The 26,500-nt window shown below is 43.3% G+C and overlaps 1 protein-coding gene across 1 annotated transcript; it reads right to left on the bottom strand.

Moving 5' to 3' along the window:
- Window positions 1–176: 176 nt before the first annotated feature.
- Window positions 177–12,484, bottom strand: csrnp1b (cysteine-serine-rich nuclear protein 1b). Its single transcript, XM_085172791.1, has 5 exons — window positions 12,278–12,484; window positions 5,981–6,179; window positions 3,973–4,232; window positions 3,581–3,877; window positions 177–3,476 (listed from the first exon to the last, which is right to left on the bottom strand). Exons 2-5 carry the CDS (start codon window positions 6,159–6,161, stop codon window positions 2,484–2,486), a joined length of 1,731 nt encoding a protein of 576 aa, XP_085028917.1. The 5' UTR covers window positions 6,162–6,179; window positions 12,278–12,484; the 3' UTR covers window positions 177–2,483.
- Between the last annotated feature and the right edge of the window lie 14,016 nt (window positions 12,485–26,500).

The following is a 26,500-nucleotide window of genomic DNA, read 5'->3' as shown; positions in this document are numbered from 1 at the left end:
AAATATATTATTATTATTATTATTATTATTATATCAAGTCAATCAAGTATACCCCCCCCCCCTCCCACCAAAGAAAGCTAGAAATAATACCCCTAGGAGTTTTTCCATGCTTTTTCCCCCCACAATGCAAAAAGTTTACTTTTCAGCATTTTACAAAGACAAAAAACAGTCAAAGATTTAGAAAACATTTTTTTTATTATTATTATTTGGAGGGACAGGCTGTCAAAATGGCGTAGATGAAAGACACTGTTTCTGAACAGCAGGTTAATGTGTGAGTATGTAAAAAAAAAATGAAAGCAGCTTTGTTTGCTCTGCAGGACCATTCAAGCAGAAATATGTACAACACAAAAGGCAAAAAAAAAGTAAGACAATTTCTTTGAAAACAATATAAATTGTACTGTAATACATTACATTGAACACTCACTGTTGCCATTTCTTCATGAGATTTGATGTTTTATACAAGAGAATCTAATGCCTGCTTGCAAAAAAAAAAAAATGAGTGCCCTCTTCATGGCATAAGAACATATATTGGATGGACTTCAAAGTAATCAAAAAAGGCAAAAAAGCGAATAATACAGTTCCAAAATGTGCACTCGGCACTTTTTCAAAGTATACAATTAATCAGAACAAGTTTTAACAAACAGGACCTGCATGCATAATTTCTAAAGGGTCCAGAAAGGCTGTTGAAACAGCTGTAGAAAGGGTGAGATATGTACATCGACTCTCTAGTGTCCCTCGGCTCTTCACACAGGTGACAGCACAATCACCTTTGAAAGGTCTCGTTCAATAATTAATGAGGCAACTCTTCAATTTTCAGGGTTTGCGCGTGCGATAAAAATTGTATAATATATGCAGTTTTTATGCACAAAAACCCTTTACATGTGTAAGTCATAACATATCGTAAGCCAAGTCACAGACTTCCAAAGAAATTCAGAGTACAATCAAATTGATCTTCGCAATTTACTTAGTTTTAGTGGCATGTCTCTAAGATATCGAACCATAAGGCTGCCTATGAAAAATACTTCAGAATGCTGGAGAGCAATAACCTTCATAAGTATACATTTCTCTATAATTCATATATTACAAAGGTCGACCCAGATTGAAAATTACTCGTTTTTGCTTAATAAAATATTCAATTTGTCAGTGATTAGAATTCTTTTGTCATTCTACATAAATTAGTTAGAAAATATTAGTGTAATTTTCTATGTTTACATTATAGGCAGCAATACAACAGAACCATAATTTAGTTTCAGTGATTAGGGAGATTCCACAGTTTTCAGTCCCAAAGCTTAAATGGAAGCGCTGTGCACACTATTAGCATGCATGGCTCCCCCCGATAAGCAGGCACATCCAGTAAACTTTACAACACCCCATTTTATTGCCAGGCGTCTTAAATTAAATAACTAGTGAAATAATGACATAATAAGTTATCCAAAAAAAAAAAAGTTAAACTGTAAAAGAGAATAGATATTAAATACTTGCTGATGGACTTGTGATCCCATTTCCCATAACAATGCCTAAATGTGATATGGACAAGGAAAAAAAAAAAACCAGGAAGGAAGATTGCACTTTCAGGTGAAATATCAAACCACAGTGCTGCTTGAGTGAAAGTAGGCTTCATCAGAAATAAATAAAAGGAATTCATAAAAGGAAATAATTTAAAACAAAAGTAAAAAGACAATACAGCTACAGCTTTTAAATGGCATGAGCATTATATCTAGTTACCCTGCTCATAAATATGAAACTCCGTCACGTTAGCGTTTAACTGTTGAATCGATCCCGTTCGACCAAAACAATGCCTATTCATACATAACTATTTTTTTTCCACAGATAAAGTGCTGATCAAGGAGATTTTAGAGGGATTTTATTTGTACCATAAAAGACCCTTGGGAGAGATCTTGAGTAAAAAGAGTCCACTAGCTTTAGGATTTAACACGAGGAGGACCCCTTCTACTCAAGTCGTCTGGGTGTTAGCCCAAAATCTAGGGCGCTAACAGGTTAACATTTGACTCTGGTTTTCATATGAAGGCCATCACAGCAAAGGTACATTGCCTCCAAAAGCTAGAAAAAAATCCCTGAGGTGCACATTCAGCTGTGTTGAGATTCCCAACCTGGCCCCAGAGGGTTCATTCCCATTTAGCGTATGGTTGGTGATCTTGGTTTGGTTAAACAAGCTTTCTTAGGAATTGAGAGCCACCACATCTTTTTTTATTATTATTATTTTTAATATGCCTGATCAAATTGATATACGTTTAGTATCTTTTTCAACACTAGCTGCCGTCTCACACAGCAATCATTCCAAACTGCTTTGTTGACCATTTTGAAGGCAAGTCTGGAATTTTGAATGTTTATTATTAGGCGAGAGGGAAAAAATAAAAAAAATCAAACGCAATCACAGCTTCCTCCAACACTTTGACATCTTATGTGCATTTTCAAACCTGCGTTTTTCTTGCACTGTCCACAAATTTTTCACTTTGCGTGGGTCAAACTTTCACAGACTCCATCACAGACAATTTCATGGCTTCCTCCAACAGCTGATTGTCTGTAAAAGTGGCGGGGGGTTCTGGGACGGACTCTGAAAGGCCAATCAGCGATTCCAGGAGGCAGGTCCCTGGGTCACTGGCTGCAGGGAAGCTGGGATAACTAGGCAACTGAAACTGAAAAAAGTTGTCCATGTGCTCGTACTCCTTGAGGGAGTTGTAGAGGGAGGTGGGCCCCAAACAGGGGAAGCCATCAAAAAACTCCAGGTCTGACTCAGACGAAAGGCTCAGCTCCATGTCGTAGCTAGCTGAGCGATCGACTGTGGGAGAGGGCGTGTGTGGAACACTACTGCTATGGAAGAGGGCATTTCCCTGGTTGGCATTCTCATCCAAAAGTTCTGAAATGGCTGTTGCTCGATTGTCTGTTTGATCGTCCGAAGAGTCCAACAGTGCAGCGTCTATATTGTCATTCTCATCTGCAAAGTCCACCATACTAAAGCTACTAAACGCCTCCGTAGATGGCTGCTGTTGCTCTTGCTGCTGCTCTGGGCAACAAGTGTCTTTGCCGCTCTTATCGCCGCTGTCCTTGCTACTTCTCGAACAGTTTTCTGTGTCGCTGAAACACAGTATGCGGCTCAGGCCTTTCTCATCAACATCCAGCTGGGCGCTGGGCTCACACGGACCTTCGCCTGCCTCCGAGTCCTCACTCTGAGAGTCCGACAAGTCTGTCATATCGCTGCTGCAGCTGTTCTCCCCAGCTGCTGTCATCTCTGAGCTGAAGGGGAAGGAGGGCACTGCTGGTAAGGGGGTGGCACCGGTTGTGTTCTCCTCATCCTCTTCTGTGCTGGACTGCTCCTCCAGCCTCTTCTCCAGCTCCAGCTTCATTATAGTGTGGATGTAATGCGTCTGTACCCTGGTGGAGTTGAACTCAATGCGGCCCTCCGTGTTTCCGCATCCATCCTTGGTACATCCGCATGGAAAAGAGGAGTGGTCCATCTGCAAGAAGTAAAGAAAAGTTCTTAAATCATGAAACAGAAACTCCCAAGTTGCTGTGTCTTGCCCGGGTGCTCTTGCTAGCATGAAATTGTCGGGGCTCTTACCTGACATTTGATGCCAGCCAGGCTGCAGCTGCAAGTCTCAGGTTCGCAGAACCCCTGACAGTCGCAACCACAGTTCTCCCTGGAGAGCCTCAGCTCGTGCAGCTGCCTCTTTTCCTCCTTGTCGATCTTCTTCACACCAGCCGCTTTGAGCAGCGCATAGCGGCGCTTGGACGTGTAAGGCTGGAGAAAAGAGCCCTCGTCGAGGTTGGCTCCACTGATGTCAATATCCTGCTCTGGGATGTCATCCACTGTAAGTTTTTCAGCCTCCTCGCTCTCCTGGGTTCCATTTTTTGTCAGCTGAACACAACAAAAGGAACAAAGTTTATTTGTCATGTTGAACAGGCACAGTTTCATAGATCCCTTAACCACTGCATTTCTTTTATGGTGCACACCTTCAGTTTGAGAGCTTCCAGTTTCTCTTCCCTGAGTCTGTTGAGGAGTTTTTCCCGACGCAGGAGCCGCTGCTCCACAGCAAACTCTGCGAGCGAATATGTGCGGAGTGCACTGTGGCGTTGCATCATGCCCAGAGTGCATCCTCCTCGGCTGGGAACGCTGGTGAAGCCCTGGCATCGAGGGAAGAAGAACACCGTCACCTGGTCAAACGTCACATTTCCCCGCCGCGCTCGTTTGGATTTCTTAAGGATGGACGTTGCTATGGATGGAAAAAAAAAAAAAAAGAGGCAGGATTAGAATACATAATGCACCAGTAAGAGAGGAGACTCTAAAGAGGGGGGATTCTTACTTCCGTGCCACTAGATGGCATAATTCCCCAGCACTTGTACTTGAGAGGTGTATAAACGCTGCTGAACAGACTGTAAAAGGACACCCCTCTGATTCATTGCTCCCGCCTTATCATGTACCCAATTAAAAGACACTGCTAACAGGACTCTAACACGCTTACATCCTGTAAAGTGAAACCTACACTAACCCAAGAATCCATTTAGCTTTGTAACTTGCCCTACTGTGCGACAAAAAAAACAAACAAAAAAAAACAAAACACCCAACCCAGGAATTTCCCTTTGTTGGCCAGGAAAGTGGAGGAAACAGAGCCGCCAGGATCACAAAAGTGGTGAGTAAATGCTTGAGGGTTCCAGATGGGGGTGAAGGGTGGAAGTGTAGCCCTAAGGGCAAGAATAAAACCTGCCCACCCGGGTCTCGCTGCTAGCTGGCAATCCCCACAAATGGCCCACTAACTGAAACGGGTCAAAGGTTCTCTCGCTGTTAAAAAGTGCTCACGATCTTTCTATACCCAGACAAATACAATAAAACCATATGGGAGCCAAAGTAGAACCATATGTGGGAAAAAAGCCCAATTATTCAAGTTTTATTATATATTCCACTTCCTCCACCCAGGAATATTCAACAAAACTTTTGAGACTCTTTTAGAGACAAGCAATTTTTTCCCTCTGCCTGAGTCACCAGAACTTTTCGAATCTACAAACCACATGTGTCGGACATTACAATTATTATTTGGTGGGGAAATCCTTGTTGACTTCTAGTTCACCCTGAACTGGCCTTAAAAGACACAGAAAGCTGGTGTGATACCTGAAGCTTGGAAAAGTAACCTTTTACCTTAATAGAGGTAAGCGGCACACAATAGTTCTACTATGTGGTCTGATCTGCTGCTTGGGGTAATACACATAAAAATAAACTACCAGGGTACAGCTTCACATCCATCATCTTCTCTGCTGTGTCTAGCAGTCACTTCACAATTTCTGTGTAAACACTGGATTATAATGATCCAGCCAATCTGCTCCTTCAGATGTGTCTGCACGCCTTTTTTTCTTGATTGTCCCCCCTCTTTTTTTTTTTTTGTATCCCTTCACCCACTCACTTTCAGCACCTGTGCTGGGTGCACGCCCGGGCTTCAGACAAGGCTCTGTGTGTTCCCAGCCTTGGCAACCTGCCCTGCTTCTCTTCCTGGCTGCCTGCCCCACCATCCTGGAAACCTCACAACTGTTTGCCCTTCTCCCGTACACCGCAATCCCTTTCCAAGCCGGTCGGTCCCCTAAAGCTCAGCAGACGCACCCAGGTCGAGACACAAAACGGCCCAAGGCCACGCGACCCACATCATGCAAGAAAAGGTGAGGCTGTGCCTGCATGCGGGGCTTTGAGAAGAAGGTGGCGACACAGCCAAGGTGAGCAGCCAGTGCATAATGTGATTAGCCATTTTGCAGCTTTAGGGCATGAAATCAAAAGAGGTATTCATTGCAGAAGTCTGAAATCATTTCTGTGAAGTGTTTCATGGCCTGCCAGCTGCCTAAATTCCTTAACCTCTCCCCCTTTTTTCTAAGTTTGTTATCAGAGCCTCAGCGGATGTTAAAGGCAAGAGAATGCATTATAAAAACATGTGCCATCAGCTCTTTCTGCGATTTATTATCGCTGGAGAGAGATACTCACTGTTGAAATTTGTTGCCGGGGAGCTGGGGTTGCTGGGGGTGGAATCCAGGGTGTCTGAGAAGCAGCTCTCCGCCTCCGAGTCCCAGCCTGAGCAGGCAGAGGAAAGGGAAGAGGGCGACGGTGAGGAGTAGCATGGGTCCTCATCCACCTCCTCAAACTTCCTCTTGAGAAGCCCACTCATGGCGTTAGCGCAAAAGATCTGCAGCAAGGAGGAGAGAGGGAGACGAATTAGTAAATTACTAACAGTTATTTTAACAAATTATCACCAGATCTTTATTTTATTAACCCAATAAATTATCAACTGTACATTGTCAGGCTTTTATTTAAACCAAATCAATGGTACAAGTGAGTCATGTATGCATACCAGTCTCATGCTACTCTCAGCTGAGAACAATGGCACAGGAAGCAATCAATCAGTTCTATTTGCCTAAGTCAACAATTAGCGAACCCTTCACCCTCTTCTAAATCTCATCTGCTCAGCAAACGCATAAATTAAGAGAGACGACCAAACAGAGGTGACCTGACATTTTATTTTCTAATCAGTCACTTTAAGCAGCCCTTGCAATCAAATATGCAGTCCAAAGGAAAGCAAGGGCAATTTGCCACTGGTCATAAGTAACGTGTCCACATAGAAGTCATTCAATACATGCGCAGCTACGCATAGGCAGAATGTTTTGTTGTCCACATATCCAGAGCTGAGTAAAAGAGAGAAAAGTAAAAAAAAAAATGCTTTCAGTGGGAGGGAGTGCTGTCCGCCCTCTAATCTTAAAAAATATTGCCTAATATCACCTTTCCAAGTATAAGATTTGTCGATGTGTTTAATGTTTATTTTTGTCAGGCAGCAACACTTTCAAAGCTCGACTAAATCCCCGTCTTTTTCCAGGCAAAATTTCAAAAAGAGCAACCGCTGACATGACAAATGAGCAGATTTGATGAAAATCAAGGTTACTGCTTTTGTGTTTTATGGTTAAGGGATACAAATGTGTCTCGTGGCCTTAACAAACACCAAACAATCTAATCTTCCCAACTTTTGAGAAGTGCCGGGCGATGCTTGCTGCTAGACGGCGCAGTTCATCATCAGTGCGAGGACGAGCCCCTGCTATCTTAACCAGGGAGGGAGGGAGAGGGTGGAGGGAGGGAGGAAGGAAGTGAAGGGAGAGGTACGACACAACTGGGCCATGCTCCAGCACAGACACTCCCTCAGATGATGATGTGGAATAGGAAAAGGCTTTACCTTGATTCACCGTCAAACTGCTTACAAATCTTTCAACATTGAAGCTGAATCACTTTGATTTTTGTTATTTTTTAAGCCTTTTTTAAAATATACTCTTACTAAACACAGTACTGCACACACGCAAAACACCAAACCATCTTTCCAACAGCTTAAAATGTGACCATTGCTCTTTAGCACACAGCCAATTTGTCAGAAATGCTCCATTGACTTTATAGGAACTTTGAATCCATGTGCGATCTGCATGTCTTGCTTGTCTCATCAGGATGTCATTACTCAAAGAACAGAAGAAAAAGAAGATCGGGAAGCTGGTGTACAAGGAAAAGAGCCATTTTCTGCATGCAACAGAGAACAGTTATGAAAAAAAAAATCCTTATGACAAGGACAAAGGAAAAATCAAGGGCAAGAGGCTGACACCTTCGTATAGGCAGTGGGTGCATCTTTGCAGATGTACATGGAGGGGGTTACTGTTATTGCTGCGGTCAGATATTGTTGTCCCCAGTGCACGCATGATGAATGAATCACCTTGCAATAGGTCAAGCCAACTCACACTGTCGCTGCAACAAACAAAAAAGCTCCCTTCCACACTGTAGCCTTCACATTACACAGACAATAAGAGTGGAGGAAAAAAAGGGGAGGGGCACTGAATCCCCCCCATCCTATCCTTCAGCTTACTCGTGCAAAAAAATAATCTCAAAATGCCTTGTACACGTATAACTAATATTATGACATGATGATGGGATTTGTCTTGAAACCATTTAGAAACACCTGGGTGCCGCATCTGTTGCTTTGTGTGTTCACTTATCAGACAACATGTGTGTTCTGAAAAACACCACAACCCTCACGTCTCTGTGCACGCAGAGCACGCGAGGGTTCACCTTACAGTTCTGCCACCATTCCCAGCTCCAGTTCCCAGAAAAAAAAACCCCACAAAAAAAACAAAGCTGTGAAGCATCCTCCAGGGAGTGCATAGCGCCAGCTAAGCAAAGTCTTTTTAATTAAAAGCTGCAGTGAGGCAGAAGGGGGGGGGGGGGGGGTGAAGGAGAGGGCGAGAGAGAGAGAAAGAGAGAGAGGTGGTGGTGGGGGGGCAGCGGTGTCAGAACTGGGTCATTGTCTCTTGACTGCAGTCTACCTGACACATTGATTTGTTAATCCTGTTCAACGGGCAGAAACAATGGCGAGAGGTTAATCCTGGCAAGGGGACGGCTTGTAGTCAATCTGGAGCTTCTCAGCCGCTGCACCCACTGAACAAGGCCAAGAGAGCACAGACAGCGGATGGAACAAGGGACCCGGGGTGAAAAAAAAAAAAAAGAAGAAAGAAAAAAAGAAAAGACATTGCGTAGTGACTCATTTGCAAAAGGGTGGGACAAAGATAAAAAGAGAGGAATTCGGCGCTGGCTCGTCAAGAAAGCGGTGCCTGTGGATGTCTGCTCTAAATGGAGAATGGATGTGATCGGACAGCCGAGCCAGAGAGGGAGCGCAGCATGTTTTCAGCGTGCGCTAAATTATGCATCACTGTCATTCCATCAACCGCACACAGGCAGGCAGATAAAGGACGCATCCACCGAGGTGCTCCCCAGCCAGTTGTCACAGACTTGGAAAGATAAATCTCTGGCGAGGAGATTTGTCACCAGAAGCACTACACAGCTCAAGTCAGATGCATAACTATGTCAGTTGAATAAGATTATCTTGATACATCCAGCTACGGGGCTGTTTGTACGACTTTAGAATTTCAATTCATTTTTATTTTAAATCTGCAGACAGCCCCTCAAACCCTTTTATAAAAGAGTATTAAATTATTTGAGAAGGATGTAAAAGAGTTTGAATTACTTTTAAAAGGCAAAATGCCACGGTGAATCTTATCATCCTAACTTATCAGAAAGCTTTAGTTTAATCAGAATCACAAAAAAGAACCAAATCATAAAAGCTTTCTTATACACATCTTTGGTTTTGCACAGACATCAACTTTCACCCTGTTTGAACTGCTGCCGTCTGCCCCTCATCCATCAGGACAAGTCACAGTTGACTTTGCCCCCTCGCACCGCCTGTCCAGCCCTTTTGCAGCTGATAACCATGTGGGTGGGAGCGACAAGTTGCACTAATCTTAGCCAGCCGGGAGCATTTACATGGCACACTGAGAGCCTTGTGCAGTGTCTGACTGACTGACTGAGTGCTCATAAAATGTGATAATGATAAGCTTGGGAGCCTTCCCGTGTGTGTGGAAACGTGGCTGGGCAGGACAGCCCCTGCAGGCTTTCAAGGTACTGCACCTCTCACTTCCACTTCTGACACCAAGAGGACGGGAGATAATTGATCAAAGCCGTCAAGGTGATGATGGGCTGGATTCCAGCTCCTGCACAGCTGGGGGAAACACTGGCTCATTTCTTATGAAGTCAGCTGTTAGTCAGAAGCGCTCCACCTGCTGGAACAATGCAGGGAGCGCTCCCGCTTTCTCCTCTATAAGCCTGTTGTTCTCACCGAAGCCGCAAAGCTTGCTGTGACTGTGCCACAGAAACATTCTGTTCCTCTGCCTTGACCCGTGCACAGCGCGATTCCAAAAAGGAGAGGTAGTGGGAAGAAGGAGGGAGGACTGTACAAAACAAATAAATAATGTCATGTCTCCAAGCCACAGGAATTCCATTCTGGCAGCACTGCTCCCGCAGTAATAGTGGAAGAAGAACACAGGCTCTATCTAACCCAGATGCGTTTTCTACTGCTAACCACTGGAAAGTCCTACTCCCACTAGACAGTTGAGCCAGCCACCTTTCCTAGCCACACCTGACAGGGTATTAGCTTGCACGTGGACTTCACACGCCCCAGGCTGCCATTAATCTGTTATGCAGAGCAAACCTGAATGTCCAGGTGATGCCTGCAGAGGACTATTTACCCACTGTTTTGGGTTGCTTTACTCCTGCTTTAAAGGGAAGGCTAAAACTGTTTTTTCCACTCTTTACCTCGAATGGCATTCACTGTGCAGACAAAATGACATGCAGCTTTGATTTTTCTGTAACACGCTTGCAAATAACAGAAACTGTGCCAAGTGCACAGCAGCAAACTTTGAGAAAACCTCTTTAGCAGTCCACAAGCAGAAAACACACAGCTTTTGGGTGTGTGTTTGGGTGGAGGGAGGGGGAGTGGCTTCAGGTTCAGGGGTCATGCTCCAGTCTGGGACACTTGCTGTATGGAATGCTGAGAGAGGACAAAGCAGATGGGAGCTCTCGGCTGCTGTGTTGGAGGCTGTCAGCAGGCTCCGTGTTACCCCCTCTACACACACACACACACACACACACCCACCCCCACTCCACCCTCGTCTCCAGGCACAAAAGTGTGGGGCCATCCTGCGTGACCAAAATGAAGCAGGCACAGAGAACCTTGTCTGAACCCAGCATGCGGCTGCTGCCTCTCCCAGCTGGGGAGACAGATACTAAAAGTGTGCATGAGCTTCCTGAGGTTGTGAAACATGCACTGCAGTGCACAGGAAGTGGCCATCCAGATTATCTGTGCTGTGTCTGACAGCTGCAGGCACCACAAGGCAAACTGAATGCAGGATCACACGATGGAGATGAGGCAGTTAGGAGGTGGGGATGTTATTTGCTGTGCTGCGAATTCCTTCAAATCATTTGAGAGGATTTGGGAGTGCATTGGCAGTTTTAATAAGAAGGCAGCAAACAGGTCAATTGTTATTTTAAAGAGGGACGTAGGTGCAAAATGTGTGCTATAAATGGAAAATGATGTTAAATAAGCAGAGACAATGACTTATTTAACACATCTAAAGCCTCCTTGGACATTAAATGCACAGCACCAAGTGCTGTATTCCTTCTCAGTAAACAAAGGATCATTCAGCTCTCTGTAGCCTAATTCCAAAAAACATGATTCCAAAAATGATCCGGGTGAGGTCGCGCTAGAGACGATTAAATCGACTCAGTCGCTTTATCGAAAACAGACACTGTCCAGAGATTAAATAAATAAATAAGAGCCCCACAGGGCAGTGTTATACCTGGAAAAAAAATAACATTAATAAATCAAGACCTTTGGATGAGAATAACAATAAAAACAAACCACATTGACATTATTTTCTCTTTATAGTACTTAAATTAATTAGAAACTTCAGTCATTTACGCATTTAAAAAGAAAAAAGGAAAAAAGAGAAAGATCCACATGCCGTGATGGAAAACTGATCAAACAATGAAGGAGCTCCGCATTCCTTGTCCACACCTGGCTCAAAGCCTGAACTGTTACCTGCATGTGGCAAATCGCTAAAATCCCCCCCAAAAAATTAAAAACCTATAATTATATCGGGTCAAATAGGCACGTCGAACGAGTCCAGCCGGCTCTCTCTCCCAGCTGACCCGATCATGCCCCATGATTAATGCTAATTCTAATGACAGCAGCCCTGTCAGCTGTGTGCTCAGATGTAGTGCCTTCAGGAGTCGCTCTAGTTACAAGAGGCGCACCAGCACCGCCGAGGTGAACAAGAACAACTCCGCACGGGCTGAATACACAAAGCCGACCTCATCAACAGTTCAGATCACCTAAATGAATCCGCAGCCGAAACCCACAGCGGTGGTAAGCACGGCTTTCCCGGCGTGAGCCGTGAAGTTTGCAAAACGCTGATTAATCAGCGATCGATCTAAAAACAAATCAATCAATCACCAAGTGAATGAAGCGGGTCGTGGAATCTCGCGTTTAAAAAGAAAATCAGTTAAATGACTTTAATTCTTTCCAGTTACCGTGAGTGCCAGCACCCGTGTGCTGCCACCAGAAAACAATTCATTAAAACTCAACTTTAACTAGCGGGGGCCACCACAGCCGCGTCCATTTCCAATAAAGCGTCAGGCAAAGTGTTCAAAAAGAAATCAAGCGAATAAAACCCCACCAGAGATGACACGCATAGACAGACGCACAGAGAACACAAACCGCACAGGGCATTTAAACGACTCCTGACACACGAGAATAAACAGTCAAACTATCTGGCTTCCCCCCTGCTTCCCTCCGCTGAGGTTGAACGCGTAAATTACGGTGTTCAATAACCCAGCAGCGAAACTCCCGATTCTGTTTGTACTCACCACCAGTTCAAGTATCCGATCACCATCAGTCACCGAATAGTCACGCTGGGTAAAACAGCCGACGGGTGTTAACGGTGGAAGTAATCCAAATGGCACGAATAAACGTAGCGCTTATCCCCCGCGTACACACAGCCTTTTTTTTTAAATTCTCTCCTATTGTCTGTGCCTCTCTGCCGCACGGGGTCCGTACCAGCTGAAGCGCTTCCCTTGTCTGTAGCAGACTGCCGAGAAGCGCAGGCTTTTTCGTCAGTGGAAAACTCCCTCCTGGCGTCTAGTCTGACGCAGGCGGTGACACAAGGAGGCTGCCCACGCCGCTTCCTGCCCGTCCTTCTGTGTTTGGTTTGAGCCCTTACTACCTGCGTGAGAAAACTCAATTGGTCAATAATAATAATAATAATAATAATAATAATAATAATAATAATAATAATAATAATAATAATAATAATAATAATAATAGCCTGGGAGTAGTAGTCATAGTAATAGTAATAGATTGATGAAATAAACACAATAAAATACGTTTTTCTTCTTCTTTTTATCACCCTTTTTTAAATACATACTATTATATACTCTAAAGGCAGTTATAGGAATCCCCAGGTTCCTCTCTATATTAGCAGCTGATGAGCAGTCACAACCTGTGTGATCACCAGGCAGATAAAAGTCCTGTTATTGTAACGTGGGTGGTGCCTAAATGTTGTATACGCTGTGGCTTATTTCCAGTTAAAGGAAAACACTGAGTAAGCTGCATGAAATTCTGACTCAGTTTCTTTTTACATGGAACGCAAAAGTGAAGTAGGCTTTAGAGGAAACGCCACCTCTTATCATAACCAAGCAATCACAACTACTGTCCTGGAATGATTTCTCTTCTTTCTTTTCTTTTCTTTTTTGAATTACATGGTGAAAACAGTTTAGTTAACTAAGTTGGTTAACAAAGTAACTTGAGTAGCTTGATGTTTATTTAGGGCAATGAGATGAGTTTGAAAGCCCCAGAAACTGCATGCTCATCCTGTGTAATGGTTTCGTGGCTTTCTTTGAGGGAGGCTGAGCTCACGTTTTCTGTTTTTCTGTTTTTTGTTAACCTCTTGGAGGTAAACGCTGACAACCTGTGTTGTACTTAAACACAATGACCTTATGTGGATGTGTTATTTTAAAAGTTGGGTTAAATAAGGAGGATGAAACCACTTAAGATCTGTCAGCAAACCACATGGGTACATGTATCAGTTAGTTTAGCACAAACCTTATCATTATTAAGCCTTAAAAACAACTATGTTATTGTATGTTAGTGTATGTGGGATTATTGTCTGGACAATTCAAGTTCTCAGAATTACTTCTCCAAAATTATGAACTGAAAAACAAAAAACAACAATAATTGTTTTTGGCACTTGTACACTAGTAGTATATATGCTTTTATTTTGAAAATAATTAGGTGTTTTTATGATTACATTTTCATGGCTGTAGTTTCCTCATAATTTCCATATTGTTTTCCTTTCTTCTTCCCTCGAGTCTTTTTCAGTGCAATAGTTTCCTCTAAACTTCATTTGTACTTTCCTTCCTTCTTTCATTTGTTTATTTTTGGGGTGTTAGTTTCCTCTTAATTTCATCTTACTTTCCTTCCTTCTTTCATTTGTTTACTTTTTAGGACCATAGTTTTCTCTGAATTTTGTTTTCTTTCTCTCAGTTAACTCTATAACAGCAGAATGGCCCCACTTAAATACATTTAACTTCATTTGCTGACCTTGTCTTTTGTCCCCAGGGATCAAGACTGTATCATCAACTTTTTTACGTCATCTGTTTTAGTTGTTGGATTACAACACAACTCTATGTGTCGTAATCACTGATGGGATTCATTTGCAACCCTTTTCTCATGAAGTAGCAGCGTCACGCACCCTCCCCACCCCAGCTGATAAAGTCCTCTCAGGTATTTGCGAGTCTAGCTGCCCACAGCGAGCGCGCTGAGGTGGTTTGCTTTCATTCTCAGCTGGACCTGAATCCTGAGACAAAGTGTTCTGCCAATGTCAATACAGGTGCTCGACTCAGATATTTGGGGAGAGGTCTCCGAAAGCTGTGTACATAGACCTATGCAAATTGTGTCCTCCTTAAAGAAGACCCCTTTCTCACTAGCTACTGTGCCCAAGGGCCTCCCTTAGAGCCCCACCCTGAAAGCCAAAAACAGGCACTTAAAGCCGAATGGCAGCAGAAACAGTCCCTCCGCAGCTCTCGCTGAAAACACAGAGTTTCTCTATTCAAATTACAGTAAGTGGTACTAAAATAACACCCAACAAATGCAAACACGTAGATTTACTTGACGTCGTTTGCTTTGGAGACAGCAGTTTCACCGGATCCGTAAATTAGCGCTGGAACAGGACTGAATGAGTTTGTGATAATAAACATGGTAAAAACCACGGATAACTGCTCATCACGAAGCTTGTTTGTAAAAACAAAAAAAAAAAAGGCATGCGCAGTTACAATAAAAGTGAATAAATATCAGAAAAAATATTAACTTATCTTTCTAAAGCACAAGGTAACTGAGGATGTAAATAAACATTTAATAGTGCCATCTGTGCAGAGAGTCTCTGTTGTTATCGCTGATTGGATTGCATGCTTTATAGTAATGATTGTTTTTGTTTTCACACGTCAAAGGTGTATAATCGAGTAAGGTGAGTGTGTCTGTGTGCGTGTGTGGCACAGCGACGCTCCAGTAGAGAGCCTGGGAGTCAGTATGTCCAGACATGCTCCACCCAATTAGTTTCCCTGTCGCCCTGCAGCTCTTTAAGACACAACAATGAACTGTCCACAGACCAGAGGGAGAAACTGATAGTCACATGAGCAGAGGCAGCAGTCACCATTACCGAGGAATTCTGCTTTCTTTCTTTATAAAATACCTAATAATTACCAATATTCACAATTAGCCCTCTGTTTGACAAGGCCCGGAGAGCTTGGAGACACGCTTGCTCAGCCACTTGTATGGTTTGGTTTAGCCTAATTATAGTAGCAGTTCTGGCAAACTTCAGATAACTGACACAGGTTCAACAATGTTGTTCCGGCAGACAAGCATTATGCAACAGGCAAATCTGGGTCACATAAAAAGTTTTAGTGTGCAACTGTTGGGTCCTTCTGCTCTTTGATCAAGTGTCCTTCACAAAGTTCTCCTGAGGTAAACTGAATTTTTTAATGTCCCCCTTTGAAGTCCCCTGTCAGGCTCATCAATTCCCTTTTCGATAAACAAGAAAAAGTTCCAAGGAACAGTGCGACTCACACATGTTTACTCTCTCTTTTAAGAAAACGAGTTGTGTGTGTGTGTGTGTGTGTGTAGGCTGGGGGGATGGTAGCGGTAGTGCCAAAGCCACTGTGAATCAGGCCTGAATACATTAAGGCCACTCTCTTTAAAAGTGTGCCAAAGAGTTCATGGTGGAAGACGCCCCTCCAAGAACACAATAATGGGCTTCAATGCTTTCCATCTGCAGAGGGAGAAAGGACTGTGACTGCACGTGCTGTGTGGAGTGGGCTCAACAATGTATCAATTTATGACCATCAGAGGCATCATAAAACTAGCTGTTATATGAAGGGCAAGTTCATGGGAGCCAAATGCCAAACTCATCAATGAGTACTCAAACCAAAAATCAACACCAGAGACAGTGAGAGATTTGCACAGCTTGTCCTGAAAGCCTGGAAACAAGCATGAATTCGCAACTACGTGGAAGTTGAGACGCGCTCCCCGGAGGAGCGAAAGAGCAGATGAGATGAGTCTGACGGTGCTGCTGTGGTGGTCAGACCGGGCAGACGGGCACAATGGGGCTCGGGGAGGGTGGGGTTGGAGGGGGTGAGCTGATTGATGGCTCCAGCTGTCCCAGAGGAGAGGAATACAAGCAGACAGCTGGTCACCTGTAGCCCCAGACATGAGTGTGATAGAGGCACATGGCATTGTGTTTCACTGCAGAGGGCAACCAGTGCAAGAGTTCAGGGCGCCGTTCATCACAGCTATGAAAACAAGCGGCAGGGCTACAGGGGATGAGACCTAAGTAGTGAAAGGAACTCTCGAGGAAGCAGACTTTGCCAACAAAAGCCTGCAAGAGGCAAACTTATTGGATTTCAAGCAGAAGGCGCAATTTGCCACCTAAGTGTTTAGTTAATAAGATTACTTTAAAAACCTGAGCAGAAAGCACACCTCATCATCTTCTAGGGACAATACAGCCCTCTAAATCATCCAGTTTTGTACACTTGGACATGACTGCATTAAGAATAATTGTTGAGGTTACATGAGAGACAGCAAAACGAAGTGGAGAGATGAGCTCACTCTGGCAAAGGGATTAATCCAGAAGCAAGACGGGAAGAAGAAGAAGGGGAAGAAAACCACCCTCCCCCTCTCAAAGCCAGTCAGCCAATCAGCACGTAGAAGAGCTGGTTTACTTGGAGACCAAAGAATCTGTGTAGTGATATGACATCATCAGCTGCCCATTAAAGGAGTGGTCACTATTTCTTTTTTCCTTTTCCCTCCACCTTTAATGACGATGAGTGTGGAGATGCAATAAAGACAACTCCAAGTGTGTGTTGGCTTTTTTTGCTTCTTTTTTTTTTTAACCCACTGATGTTAATTGTTTACATAAAAGGAGTTTGCGTAGTATTATATTTCTTTTATACCTTGCAGGGCCATGTGAACTGAATAGTAACGCAATATTCATGAGATTCAGTTGTTCAGCTCTGAGACAGACACAATTCATTAATTCAGCAACTTGCCTCTCCCGTCTTCCTTTGTCACCACTGCACTGTGACAAGAAATGTTCGCCGTTCAATGCCTCCATTCATTCCCCAACAAACAAGCACTATGTTTGGAATTCCCTCAGTGCATACAGTATACGCGTGTGCTCTTATGCTGTTTGTGTACTATGTGTCTTTAGCTTTAGGGCAAGAAACAAAAACCTGCCAGTTTGTGTTTTGTTTACTTGGCAACGTCACAGCGCTGTCTGACTAATGCACCCTGGATTGTCTCTCCCTGATGTTCGGTCTATGTTTTATTCATCTGTGTGATGTGCTATAGACTCCCTCCTGACATAATAATATTGATTGCCTAATAGGCTATCAGAAGAATGGCTGCACTGAGCTGATTAAATCAGCCACTTCAAGAGTCGAGAGTGCCTTTATTATTTGTAGATACCTGATTAGGAAAAACAACAGGGAAGCACCAAATGGTGATTATCCTTAGCTGTTATTCTGTGGCTTAATTTTCTTAATCATTTGACTAATTGTTTAGGCTTCGCATCCATCCATCTATCCATCCATCCGTTTTCTGCTATGGGGAAACTAAATTTAGGTTAGTGTGTTTTGAAACTGTCCTGTTGTTTAAAAAGAATGCCCTGAATGTTTGAGCTCTAGTAATGAATATTTACGCACAACACAGATAAACTTTACGTAGCAAGAAGAGCCGCAGCAGAGGCAGTAATCATGCAGGTGTAAACAGTTTTTTAAATTGACGAAGCAAAAATTAAAACAGGTCCACGTTTTTTTAAAAATGGATTTCAAGTACGTGCATTCATGTTTGCAGCTTTCCAGTATGATAAGCTTAAACATGCTGTTGTGATTAGTTGTGTGAATGGCTGTGGGATTTTTTAAAGTAATTCGTTTTGGTTGGAGAAAGTGTTAATACACAAAAAGAAAATCGGGAAAATGAGGTGCTGAAAGAGTTAAGAATGACTGACATTGGTAGAAATGAAGGGTCTCCTGCTTTGAACCGGAGTCCATTTAAATCACATCACTCAGCAGTAGTCAGAGGTCAACATTCACACACCTGTGCTGAACCACACTTCCACACGGGGCTCCCTCAATTGGACACTTCATCACAAAGACGTCGTGATCATTGCAGACCTCTGAGCTGCCGTCGCGCTCCCCTCAATTGCTGTGAAAACTACTCAGACAGCGGTGTTGTCGGGACACATGTCTCCCAGAATTTACAGCTCTGGATGATTCTCCTCCTCCTCTGCTTCACCCAGAAATCAATACATGGCAACTTGTGCTATATGGCTTACACGCAACAGCTCCAGAAGATGTAGTGTGGGAGTGCACGCACAGATATTAGCTCAACTGAGTGCCCAGACAACAAAACCGAAACCCCTCATCAGCTTATTTTCCTTTGACTGTAGTACTTCCTCATTGAAATGTTTACATGCAGCACACGTGCTTTCAAAGAAAAGACAGAGGCTTCTAAAGCACAGGAAGCGCTCGGCTGCCAGTGACTCGTCTGATACTGATGCAGAGCTGATAGCAATTGTTAGAATTTGCCGTGTGGTTTCCGAGATTAACCTAAAATCATTTTAAAATTCCACTCTTTGGAATTTTTTAATTTATTATTATAATTGTTCTCACACTCTACTTCTGCTATTTTACAGCAGTTGGATGCTTTATAGAAACCGTTTGGCTTTGAATGAGTTAAAAATTTGCTGTTTCTCAATAACAGAAGGTTACACACGGGCAGAACGCAATGGAAGTCCCTCGTCACGTCAAACTCTCGCTGATACAAGGAAATCACACTCTGCTGTGTTTCCCATCACAAACGGAACACTTCCTCTATTTTTTTTCAGTTCTCATTGTCTGCGTAGCAATTTCAGAGTGCACTGTTTTTTATGAAGTCATCAGTGCCAGGAAGTTAAAAAAAACGAGCGAGCCCAGTGAAAAAAACACAAAAAAAAGCTGAGTGTGTTGTGTGTGTGTCTTGAGCAGTGCAGCTCGCTTGCTTTCGTTGTGAGAGTTACTTAACTAAATCGCATCCTTGGTTGTCGTCAAACAAAATCACCACACAACTCCTAACGAGTGGCAGTTTGTTCACTCGAGGCGACGGAGCACAATGTGGTGCTGGTAATGGGGGAACGGCAGGGGAGGAGCAGGTGGGGGGGTTACTCGGGGTGGGGGGTATGTGCAAGTCGCTGAAGCTTGGAGAATCAGCATCACAGCGCGTTGTTGTTACCAGGGCTACAGTGACATGCAGGCCAACTGCAGGTGCCAGGCCGACAACAGTGAGGCCCAATTAGAGACTCTGGGAGAGGGGAGATAATGAAATCCAGCCGCACACTGACGTGGGTTAACTAAATAAGTCCAGAGTCATTTAGTGTTAACAAAAAGATGACTAGGTGGATCTTGGGGCAGGAAAATTGGTTACAGACCCCTTGATGGTCATTCAGATTTATTGACTGCCAAATTAAGGAGCCTGCTGGACTTGGTGGAGTCTTGTATATGAATTTTAGATTAAATTTAGGACTTGTATGTGATTAATTTTACACACACACACACATACACATAAACAAACAAGTAAAGCTTCTTGCCAATCTGTGAATTTCTGCTTTCCCCTTTCCCACTCTGACACTTACACACAGACACACACAACCTCCGGGCTAGCCGGCACTGAATGGTTTCAGAATGTGAGAAAGGGACAAGTAGCAGTGTTTACCAAGCACTACTGTCCACACATCCGCTCCCACAATGGCCCCATTGAGGGTGGGCCCAGGTTAAAGCCTATTTAAAAGACTTGTTTAACACTGAGAAGAGGGGCCACATACCCAAAACCACAGGGAAGGGGAGGTTGGATAGAGGGAGAGGGATTCACAGCAGGCTCCTCACCCTCCACCTCAGCGTCGTCTTCAAAAGCCAGTGTTTCACTTTATCTCTTTCTCTCTCCCCCTCACTGCCCCCCCTCCCCCCTTTTAAAAATGTTTGTCTTTTAAAAATGTTTTCCACATCATGCGTATATGCACGTGTGAGAACTCATGTGAACGTGCACACAGGGTGAGCTAAACCCAGGACGGGGTCCAGCGGAAAGGAGGAAGAGGTAGGAAAGGCGGGAGTGGGTGGTTAAAGTGGTTAGTTTTAGGGAGGGGGGGGGGGGGAAGGAGGATGGATGGGCAGAAGGAAGGAAAGAGAGAGTAAAGGACAACGAGGGAAAAAATTTTTCCCTCCACCCTCCCTCCTTCCCGCCTTTCTCTCTCTCATGTGAAGGACAAGCCTGGCGGGGCTGCGGTCTGGCCTAGCGATTGTGTACGGCGCCTTGCGGTGCCTCACACAGGAACCCCATTAATCACTGGAGCAGGTCTCTCACTCCTGGACACAAAGACCCCACACGCCGACTCCACTGCATACACTTGCACATGAAAACATGCAAACACAATGAATGCTTGCATATCTGTCGTGTGCATGTGAGGAAAAAGAAAGAGAGAAAGCCAAAAGGAAGGAGGGAGAGAGAGAGAAAGCAAATCCTAGGAGTATTCACAGAAGTACATGTAATTATTTCTAAAATGTTTGGCAGAGCTCAGCAGAGAAAACTGAGAAAGGAATGCCAAATAGTTTGGAGTCACACCAAGAGAGCAGTCTTGAATTGGTTTAGCATTTAGTCATGGAGTGAATTTGTTCCTACAACGCTGCACAGTCCTGATATTTAAGACATTAAAGCTCCCCTGATCTTGTGATGCCGACAATTCTTATTTCATATTATTCCTTAAAAAACAACACGATCAGATTTAATTAAGCAAGAAATCTTGCAAAGATGACTCCAGAGATATTAAGAGCCCATCGCAAAGACGTAAAGGAAGTACGTATATTTTATTTCCCCGCAAGTCAAACAGGCTTTTCCAGGTCATTTGGTGGAGAAATCCCTGCAGCAATTCTATTTCCATCAGCTGCCTTGAGCTTGAGTCCATGTGTGTACAGTCGGTCTATAGTAGGAACTGAGAAGAGGACACTGCTGAGGTCATCCCCTATATTAACACCACAGGCTCCTCTTACCACAAACATGCACTGCAGAGGCAAATATAAATATAGCCACAATAACAAGTTGCTTATCTTCACATGCAGCTTTAAAAAAAAGAGTCAACTATGATATTTGTTGAGGTAGTTGCACTTGTTTCAGAAATGTGCATGTGAAAAAAGTTACATTTTCCCTTAAGAAAAGCAAAAAACAAATTCCCACATACTTGCAGAATCTTTTTTAGCAATACATTACCTTCTTTTCAATTTTAACAAACCGTAGTCTCTTCAAAGTACACACACAGCTTGATTCTCCACCACGTTTATTATCTGAGCAGATGCACAAAACAAAAGTCTTTTTTTCGCCACTAAAAAGTGTTGCATGTTTACTCCAAAGTGTGCATCTGCAAACATAAAAGTAAAAACAGGAAACTGGAATGATTGATAGCACAATCTGCAGGTGGCAGGGGGGGAGGAGCAGTAAAAAAAATGTGGAGTTGTCTGGCATACGAAAAGACAATCATCTGTGTGTGGATATGTGTGTGCTCCTTTTCCACCTTGCCTCGCAGACAGCCCCCCTCTTGTACTTAATCCCAGCCCAGCCTCTGTAATTTACTGCTCCATTGGTAACTAGCCATCGACAGTGAGGAGATGAGGAAGAGAGAAGGAAAGGCAGGAGCCAGAGGCAGGCTGAGGGTCAATGGCTATATCGAGCACATAAACCTCCGTGTAATGAGCAATATTTGTGTACCAGGAGGAAGGTCGTCAGGGTGAAATGGAGAGGGAGTTGCACATCACATGCAGACGCAGGACTCCATTTATCAAGAGCTACCGAGCTCCTGTGTAATGTGTTTTTGTTTGCGCGAGCGACCACACGAAAACTGTAATTTTTATTGTTGCTGTTGTTGTTTTAGTATGTATTGGTTACTGTTTTCTTGCGTGGGAAAAGCTTCAGTCAATCTAAGATCTCGATGAGACTAATCAAGATAAGGCGAGATGAAACGGAAAACAAAACGGCCATTTTTTGCCCTCTAAGCGCAGGCGTCAATGGTCAACGGTGGCAGAGTAAATCATCATCCCAATTATGTCGTTACATAATCAATGGCCATGTAGTCATGAAGTGGATTAATCTTAATCTGAAGCCCTGCGTGTGCTGAGGTTTATAATGCAAATCAAGGTCGGCACGTTGGACCTAACTGCCCATCGATTTTGTAAACACCCGTGTCTCTAGCTCTAGATTGAAAAACACACAACAAAGTGAATCCAATCAGCAGCGAACAGCTGACCTCAGCTTGTGTAAACACATTTTATTTTTTTTATTTATTTATTTTTTTGTAGAAGGAGCCCGGGGTCTTTGTTGATGGAGGATTAAGGCACTAGATCTCATGATGTGTTTGAGATTCAATGTTTATTGCGGCTACTTTAATCATTTCAGCCCCAACATGACATCACACACTACCAGCGTTCTCTGCATACGTATCGCCTTCGGGCCCCCCACTTAAGCCCCTCTCCAACTAACAGGAGCACAGGGAGGGGAGGGGGAGTGACAGCGTGTGTTTCGTGATGATTAAAGACTGAGCGAAGATCCCACCAGTGACTGGGCATCCTACCCCAGGTACTGTTAATCATCTAAACAATATGATCCTCCCACCTCTCACACAATGGATCCATAAGCACAGGCAATCAGCCATGAATGCATCAGCCCTGGTATCAGCAGTGCGGGGCCCATTTATGGTAACAATTGTGATACTGCTGATGAAAAGTGTTTGCTCGGTGAGAATAGGTGTAATGATAGGCACACTGACAACCAGCTGATCAACATCGCTGTGCTAATGGTAACCCTCTTGGGTCATTTCAGTCAGAGGGAAAAAAAAACAATCATTAGATACATTTATTAATATGTCTGTAACTGATTTGGATAGGGAGTTGCTTCAATTAAACCAAGGGGAGGAGGGCTTACCACTTACAGGTGTGATTAGAGAGCGCCATGTATTTTGATCACCTCTGCGCTGTTAAACTTTCACAAGCAAATACGTGTCAGATCAGCGCACAGGGTCTGCTGCTGACAGGATGGCAGAGGCAGTGAATTTAATAAGACTCCTTTAAGATGGAGCGAGCTTTAAAATCTTTTATAATCTAATAACAAAGCTGTTTGGAAATCCTTTGCAAATCATTTATAAATCTATAAATGTATGTACATATAGTTTTAAATCAAAGTGCTGTTATAAATGCAATCAGCTTGTGTAAACTGCGCTGGGAAAGTGTGAAATGTTGTTGTTGCTGTTGTTCTGGAATAAAGAAGCGCGTGACCCTTATCCATGCCGCAAAATTCAACAACAGTGGCTTCAGATAAGAGGAGGCATTACAGAATAACATGTTTCCTTTCTGTCTGATTAATGCATCAGCGGCAGATGCTGAGGGGATTACGTCTAGATTAGTATCCTTTCCACCAACTCTGTTTCCCTCTATTTGCCACACTGCCTTTCCAACGGTCATTTTTAAGAAACAAACAGGATCAGCTTCCCCTGTTTTGTTTTGTTTTTATTTATACTCATACATTATTGTGTTTTTTTCTGCTGTTGTTTTTCTGTCAAATACACCTTCTCAACTAGATTACGCTTCAGTTCCACTTTCACAAATTGACTTCTGGACCTCGCCTGTGTGCTGTTGAATGCGAAACAGCCCAGTCAGCTGCTGTCAACGAAAAAGAAAATGAAATAAATAAACTTTTCCCGCATAGCGTTTTACTTCACTGCTCCAGATTCTTGTTTTCAAGCATGACTAATCATTTCACCTTTCCACAAACCTGACTCATCAGTTTTGCCCACCATATCGCGGCAGGATACAGGAAGTAATATTTTTTTCTGCTGAGGCTGGCAGTGAGACAGGCAGGTTCTGGCGTCTGTTTTGCCACTCGGAGATAAAACTATCAACGACTGGGGCCGTTCTCCATTGTTGAGAAGAACAGCCAAACCCAATGAAGTGCATATTAGTGGTATAAAGAGACCAGGGTGTGTCTCTTCCCCTCCAACCTAAGTAACACCAGTTTTCTCAGTGTTCCTTTAAAATGCATTCACAAGCAGATGTCTGCTGGCAGGGCCTGCCAGATAATGACAAAGGATTAAATCGCCTGATTCCCACACCGCCAGCCCACTGTGTTTGTCTACCCTCTTTAGCCACAATTTATGGGCTCTGCAGAGCTGAGATAGATTGACTATTGGAGTATAAGCCTCAGAGGAATAAAGAGGGGAGCTAATCCGCGAGGAATAATTCCAATTCAAGGCAGCGATTAGGGATTAATAAAATTGCAAATTTTACTCAGATGTGATGGAATGATTTCTCTGTTGATGATCTATCGATCTTGTGACAAAGATATGTCCCGTTCGGCGGTACAGCCCCTGCCGTTTCGTCAATCACCGCCACATTACTTGTTTAATAAGAGCAAAACACAGAAAAACATGACACCTTTTTCATGTAGGATAGAACTTTAAAAATGGCAGACGCCTCATTAGCTTAGCTTGGTCTAAAGCAACCCGGTGTCACAGCAGTTCATTCTGAAATATGAGGAAAAAGCTGGCCCAACCTGTTTTCATTCCTAAGCTGTCAATTACTCCTATTATGTCAAAGCCACAGTCATCCGGGGACACGCACAAAGTGTTGTTTGCCATGCTGTGACATGGTGGCTTCATGACACTCCCTGCTTTTCAAATGTGGAAGCTTGCTCAGGAGACCCTTGGCATTACATTTAATTCTGTGTTCTGTTTGAAATGGGAAGTCAGAAATCCTGTTTTTTCACCCATTTCCGCCCCTGCCCAAAGTCAGAGTTGCCACTTGAAAAGTCAGAGAAGCTACACCAACTCCGATTTTGCTATCCAAGATGGCAGCGGGGACTGAAAACAGTTGTAGGAACTTGTGGTTCCCATATAAGGCACACACAGAAAACTAACCGACCTTCAGTCGTAAATGCCGTGCAGTGGTGTTTTTACGATGCGTTCCTTTTACCTTGGAATTGGTTGTCAGAGATGAAAGTGACGTTGTTCCTGAGCTGACTGCATTCCAGGAGTGTTTATCGGAAATGCATGGAAAAAAAGACTTTGCATTGCTCCCAAGCTGATGTAGCCATTCATCCCCTCTTAGCAATACAACGCGATGTCTGTACCTTGAAAGTGTCACTGCAACACATTCATGGATAGAACCTGGTCAGCGCCTTGTGTGCGGCTAATTTAAAGGGTCATGAGAATCCATTGGCTAACTTTGGTTTTCCCCAGAGTTGCTGAATGGAAGATTCGTGTCATCTCCATTCACTCCAATGGACCATTGGTTTACAGTAATGACAGATCACAGAGCCTCGCTATAGTTCCAGAAGTTAGCAACATATGCTAGCCACCCCATAGTGATATAATGGCACAGAAGATTAAGCTGTTATTTTTTAAGGCAAGATGTTTAAAAATTAAACTATCTGCTTTCAGTACACACAGATAAAATTAACTTTTGATAATAACTATAATAAAAATTGTTACAGAAGTTTTAGCTGTGTTTTTGCAGTGCAGCTGAAGTTAACATTGGATAAATACATTGACTTCAATACATTCCATTCAACAGCTGCGGGTAACAGTAACTGTTCAGGTAAATCCATTCATACTTTACAGCTAATAAGCATATAGACTGATGTAACAACATACACAATTGTATATGGTATGCAAATATTGTAAATTAATTACAATATTTAAGCACTGCTAGAACAATTTGAAGTCTCACCTTTTATCATGTGACAACCCGAATTCTGAACCCCTGCTGCACACTGACTTAGTCAAGGGCGCTCGATTAGCCTTAATGCTCCATAAGAACAATGGATCTAAAAGCTGACATTTCTTGATAATGAAGTAAAACCCAATTCTGTGTTAATTGTATTTTTTTAATGTGTCTTCTGTCTGACATGAAAATATTTGACCTAAATACATTTCTTTAAAAAAAAAAAACAGTTAAAATGTTTCAAAGCAGAAACACGAAACTAGTCGTTTGCGTGACTTATGCCAATTTCTTCCAGGTGAAAGGGGTTCAGAACTGTGCAAGCTTTCGCTGATGACGCAGAAGCAACTGGATATTTTGGTTGTCATGTTTGTCAGTCAAATGAGGAAGGGACTTCCCCTTCTCCCATTGTAATTTCCATTCTCCTAAACGAGTAGAACCTACTGTCATATAAAAACAAAGTGACCGCTCTCCCAGGCAACGTTTTTTTCAGCTGAAAACGATGCGTTTTGGATGCTTTTTTTTTTTTGCTCCACCTGATCGTATTAGAGAGCAAAGCTTTCTGCAAACAAAACTTCACAAACATTTGATCGGAGAGGATCAGAGTGATGCTCACGACTGCTCCGGTTAAAAATAAAGGAGCTTGATTTTTTTTTTCTCAAAAACAAACACAGAAGGGACTAAAATAAACAGAGCGAAACCCTATCACACATGATAGCCTACAATTTAGAATCAAAGCATAGTTTTTTTCAG

The sequence above is a fragment of the Neolamprologus multifasciatus genome, chromosome 9 (assembly GCF_963576455.1).
Source record: "Neolamprologus multifasciatus chromosome 9, fNeoMul1.2, whole genome shotgun sequence".
Classification (NCBI taxonomy): Eukaryota; Metazoa; Chordata; class Actinopteri; order Cichliformes; family Cichlidae; genus Neolamprologus; species Neolamprologus multifasciatus.
This window is presented reverse-complemented; position numbering and strand designations above follow the sequence as displayed.

Excerpts from the sequence above, each read along its gene's own strand:
- csrnp1b (XM_085172791.1), bottom strand. The coding sequence starts at position 6,161 with ATGAGTGGGCTTCTCAAGAGGAAGTTTGAGGAGGTGGATGAGGACCCA. Across the intron at positions 4,233-5,980 it reads CCCGGCAACAAATTTCAACA|CAACGTCCATCCTTAAGAAA; the intron begins GTGAGTATCTCT and ends TTCCATCCATAG. Across the intron at positions 3,477-3,580 it reads TGGCTGGCATCAAATGTCAG|ATGGACCACTCCTCTTTTCC; the intron begins GTAAGAGCCCCG and ends TACTTCTTGCAG.